Raw genomic sequence first — 6,000 nt, 5'->3', positions numbered from 1 at the left:
ACCTCACCTGTACAACCAGAAACCAGTAGAGCAACCTCACCTGTACAACCAGAAGCCAGTAGAGCAACCTCACCTGTACAACCAGAAACCAATAGAGCAACATCACCTGTACAACCAGAAACCAGTAAAGCAACATCAACCAGAAACCAGTAGAGCAGCATCAACCAGAAACCAGTAGAGCAACATCACCTGTACAACCAGAAACCAGTAGAGCAACATCAACCAGAAACCAGTAGAGCAACATCACCTGCACAACCAGAAACCAGTAGAGCAACATCACCTGTACAACCAGAAACCAGTAGAGCAACATCAACCAGAAACCAGTAGAGCAACATCACCTGTACAACCAGAAACCAGTAGAGCAACCTCACCTGTACAACCAGAAACCAGTAGAGCAACCTCACCTGTACAACCAGAAGCCAGTAGAGCAACCTCACCTGTACAACCAGAAACCAATAGAGCAACATCACCTGTACAACCAGAAACCAGTAAAGCAACATCAACCAGAAACCAGTAGAGCAGCATCAACCAGAAACCAGTAGAGCAACATCACCTGTACAACCAGAAACCAGTAGAGCAACATCAACCAGAAACCAGTAGAGCAACATCACCTGTACAACCAGAAACCAGTAGAGCAACATCACCTGCACAACCAGAAACCAGTAGAGCAACATCACCTGTACAACCAGAAACCAGTAGAGCAACATCAACCAGAAACCAGTAGAGCAACATCACCTGTACAACCAGAAACCAGTAGAGCAACATCACCTGTACAACCAGAAACCAGTAGAGCAACATCACCTGTACAACCAGAAACCAGTAGAGCAACATCACCTGTACAACCAGAAACCAGTAGAGCAACATCACCTGTACAACCAGAAACCAGTAGAGCAACATCACCTGTACAACCAGAAGCCAGTAGAGCAACCTCACCTGTACAACCAGAAACCAGTAGAGCAACCTCACCTGTACAACCAGAAGCCAGTAGAGCAACCTCACCTGTACAACCAGAAGCCAGTAGAGCAACCTCACCTGTACAACCAGAAACCAGTAGAGCAACCTCACCTGTTCAACCAGAAACCAGTAGAGCAACATCACCTGTACAACCAGAAACCAGTAGAGCAACATCACCTGTACAACCAGAAGCCAGTAGAGCAACCTCACCTGTACAACCAGAAACCAGTAGAGCAACCTCACCTGTACAACCAGAAGCCAGTAGAGCAACCTCACCTGCACAACCAGAAACCAGTAGAGCAACCTCACCTGTACAACCAGAAGCCAGTAGAGCAACCTCACCTGTACAACCAGCAGCGTCAACACTAATTCATCGCAACACAAGACCCTCAATCAGAAGTCTTCTCTGCTTGGGCTCCTGAGTAAACCTGCACTGAAACCAGTCCCACCAGATAAGAGCCGATAACAGCCGCCGACACATGAACCAACTGGAACCGTGCGCTCACAGATCCTATCAGGAGAACAATCTGCACTTTGTGGGAGAACCGGGGCATTTGAGCATTAAACAGACTCAGCATTCAGACCGGCTCCACTGCTGAGGAGGATTACCAGCACATGTAACCGTACAGGAGGAAACCTTGTTCTGGCCCTCAGTACATGTTGACACACGCGCACACGCACGCACACACACACACACACACACACACACACACACACACACACACACACCTCACCGTCCAATGAGATGTCTTTCGTCCAGAGTTCCTGCAGGCAGGGGGCGTGGCCTAGATCCCAGGTCTTTCCTGTACTGAACATGACCATCGGGCTGTGCAGAGCGCTGGACCGCTGGACCGGCTGCAACACACACACACACACACACACACACACACACACACACACACACACACACACACACACACAGCATTAATACAAACATGAACCTGCATACATAATCGATAGGATACTCATTTAGATCATTTTGTTATGATAGCCGGTTGCGTTTAAAAGGTTAAACCAAAAGTTACAATAAGAACACTCTGGTGAGCCTCGCTGCTCAAACCTTTATCATTCAAGGTCACCAACAAGCCTTAGAGGTCAAAGCTGTTAACCCACTAGAGTACTGCTGCAAAAACAGAACCAGTGAGGTTCTGTCTCTGCAGCAGTGAGAGAACCTTACTGCTCACTGCATCCTCCTACAGGACCCAGAACCAGCACCGACTCGTCTGACCCAGAACCAGCACAAAACCACAGACCCGGGACCCGACCCCCGGGATCAGACCCTGGAGCTGGGTTTACGCGGGCTGAATTCAAGCCCACTCCTGACTGATGCTCCTCTTGGAAGTGAAGCCCCTTTTTAAACACAGATTCTGCCTCCAACATGAAACCAAAGGACAGAATGCATTCAAGAGCAACCAGAACTAGAAGCCACACGGAGCAAACACAAGAGTTCATAGATAAACAACAGAGAGGTTTCAGACCCAACGTGACGGTAGACTGATCCAGAGTCTGGAGCTGCTCCGTTACAGAGCAGCTCCTTCTATGTTTGGGGACAATGAAAGATGACGTAAGCCGGAGCTCCTTATGAGTGATGAGCAGCTTCCCTTGCTTCTGCCACTACGCTATGAACACACATGGACCCTGCATTACTGCTTCTGATGGGTCCGGTCCTGTTGGACTGAGGAGGGGCTGAGACTACAGGGACTCCCTGTATAACTGTCCTATAGACAGGGACTCACTGTATAACTGTCCCATAGACAGGGACTCACTGTATAACTGTCCTATAGACAGGGACTCCCTGTATAACTGTCCTATAGACACAGGGACTCACTGTATAACTGTCCCATAGACACAGGGACTCACTGTATAACTGTCCTATAGACACAGGGACTCACTGTATAACTGTCCCATAGACACAGGGACTCACTGTATAACTGTCCCATAGACAGGGACTCACTGTATAACTGTCCTATAGACACAGGGACTCACTGTATAACTGTCCTAACTGGGCTGAGGCTATGTACCGCTACCGTACCTAAACCCGTATCTGTACCTCTACCCACACACACACACACACACACACACACACACACACACACACACACACACACACACACACACACTCACACTCTTTGGAGGGAGCGAACCCGTTTCAGTGAGACTAGCTGTACATGAGGAACATGATGATGATGATGATGAAGATGAAGTGAGGACGAACACAGGAATGAAACAGAAACAGAGACATGCAGCTCCACGCTGCCGTATTCAGGTCATCAGAAACACAACGCTCTGCATCGGGTTACAGCCCTCCATCTGATCCCTCCCTCATCCCTCCATCATGTCTGTGTCCTGTCGTCTACCCTCATCCCTCCATCTCTCCGTGTCCCTCATCCCTCCATCTCTCCATGTCCCTCATCCCTCCATCTCTCCATGTCCATCATCCCCCCATCCCTCTTTGTGTCCTCTCCGTGCGTCCTTACCTCCCTGAGGCCTCTCCGTCCTGCTCATGGCTGCATGCTCCTCCTCTGCAGCTCCACACAGCGGATCAGCTTCCTCCCTTCTGTTCCCTAGCAACAGCACAGCGTCACGCCTGCTCTAGCCCCGCCCCCTTTCTGTTCCCTAGCAACCGCACAGCAGCGTCACGCAACAGATAAATATTTCAGCGTCAGCTGAAGCGTAGGGATGGGTATCGTTTGGGTTTTTTCCGATACCGGTGCTAAACCGATACTTTTAAAACGATACCGGTGCCTAAACGGTGCCTGAACCGATACTTTTTTATTGCCAAGGCAATTTTTTTTCTTCAAATTGAACAATATTATTAACTATTTAAAGTATACTATAGATATAAATAAATAAGTACATACAAAACACACTTCAAACTACAGCTTCAAACCTTTTAACTTCAAACTATAAAAATATATATTTAAAAAAAGAACAGACAAGCATCATGGCCTGATGGGACCGTGTGCAACAGAACTCAGACTCTGTTGGATCCTAAAACTGCTGCTTTACTGGACTACACGTCACCATTAATATCAACTGGAGAGATTTGTTCCATCAAGCCGAGGACGGCGTTCAAAAGCTCGTGCTCGTGTCTCCAGCGATCTCTGTGTGCGCGCACTGTGTGTGTGTGTGTGTGAGCGCTGGAAGCCCCGCCCCCTCGAGCCCCGCCCCCTCGAGCCCCGCTCTGCATGCAGGCAGACAGAGAGCAGAGCAGCAGTGTGCTCTGATCTGCTATTTTAATAATCGTTTTTAGCGTGCGGGCACCGCGCTACCTTTTTAGTATCTATATACCGTGCAACTTTACAGAGTAGTGTAAAAAAAAATGTATTTAAATCGGCTCAGGCACCGGAAGGAAGCAGTCCGGTAGGTACCGGACGTGTTGGAACCGGTCGGTACCCAACCCTACTGAAGCGTGAGGAGCTGACAGATGCAGCTGCCCTTTGAGTGTGCAGGGCCACCATAGAGGGGGGCACATTTTATTTTGAAGCCCAAAGTATTCACTGTTTCCTGTTTCCTGTTAAAACAACAAGTAAACATTGTGCTCCATCATGAAGCCCCCCTCCGGAAGAGGAATCTCAGCGAAGAGACCAACATCCCCAAACACCTTGAGATTAACTCAACTGAGCAGTTATTGATTCTATAGCAAATACATCTCATAAACACAGCGATTTAGATGGTGGACAAACTTAACATATGACCCAATAAAAGAATACATGATGACCTCATCATGTCAAAGTCCTGACACTTCAGGGTCCTTGAGGAACCACCAGCTGACACCAAGTCCATGAACCACCAGCAGACACCAAGTCCATGAACCATCGACACACACCAAGTCTATGAACCATCGACACACACCAAGTCCATGAACCACCAGCAGACACCAAGTCTATGAACCAAAAGCTGACACCAAGTCTATGAACCACAGACACACACCAAGTCCATGAACCACCAGCAGACACCAAGTCTATGAACCACCAGCAGACACCAAGTCTATGAACCACCAGCAGACACCAAGTCTATGAACAACCAGCAGACACCAAGTCTATGAACCACCAGCAGATACCAAGTCTATGAACCACCAGCAGATACCAAGTCTATGAACCACCAGCAGATACCAAGTCTATGAACCAGCAGACACCAAGTCTATGAACCACCAGCAGACACCAAGTCTATGAACCACCAGCAGACACCAAGTCTATGAACCACCAGCAGACACCAAGTCTATGAACCACCAGCAGACACCAAGTCTATGAACCACCAGCAGACACCAAGTCCATGAACCACCAGCAGACACCAAGTCTATGAACCACAGACACACACCAAGTCCATGAACCACCAGCAGACACCAAGTCTATGAACCACAGACACACACCAAGTCCATGAACCACCAGCTGACACCAAGTCTATGAACCACCAGCAGACACCAAGTCTATGAACCACCAGCTGACACCAAGTCTATGAACCACCAGCTGACACCAAGTCTATGAACCACCAGCTGACACCAAGTCTATGAACCACCAGCATACACCAAGTCTATGAACCACCAGCAGACACCAAGTCCATGAACCACCAGCAGATACCAAGTCCATGAACCACCAGCATACACCAAGTCCATGAACCACCAGCATACACCAAGTCCATGAACCACCAGCAGATACCAAGTCCATGAACCACCAGCATACACCAAGTCCATGAACCACCAGCATACACCAAGTCCATGAACCACCAGCAGACACCAAGTCTATGAACCACCAGCTGACACCAAGTCTATGAACCACCAGCTGACACCAAGTCTATGAACCACCAGCAGACACCAAGTCTATGAACCACCAGCAGACACCAAGTCTATGAACCACCAGCTGACACCAAGTCTATGAACCACCAGCTGACACCAAGTCTATGAACCAGACACACACCAAGTCCATGAACCACCAGCAGACACCAAGTCTATGAACCACCAGCAGACACCAAGTCTATGAACCACCAGCAGACACCAAGTCTATGAACAACCAGCAGACACCAAGTCTATGAACCACCAGCAGATAC

At 48.7% G+C, this 6,000-nt stretch overlaps 1 protein-coding gene across 1 annotated transcript in view; it reads right to left on the bottom strand.

The window, feature by feature from the left end:
* Positions 1–6,000, bottom strand: part of LOC306747398 (kinesin-like protein KIFC3) — a gene marked incomplete at its 5' end in the record, with an annotated part of 47,272 nt that overhangs the window by 16,236 nt on the left and 25,036 nt on the right. The window contains 1 exon segment of the mRNA XM_079230458.1: positions 1,689–1,809. Coding sequence (XP_079086584.1) covers positions 1,689–1,809 — 121 coding nt within the window.

This window comes from Taurulus bubalis, assembly GCF_910589615.1.
Source record: "Taurulus bubalis genome assembly, chromosome: 15".
NCBI classification, from domain to species: Eukaryota; Metazoa; Chordata; class Actinopteri; order Perciformes; family Cottidae; genus Taurulus; species Taurulus bubalis.
The sequence above is the reverse complement of the archived record's forward strand: the minus strand, read 5'-3'. Positions and strand labels throughout refer to the sequence as shown.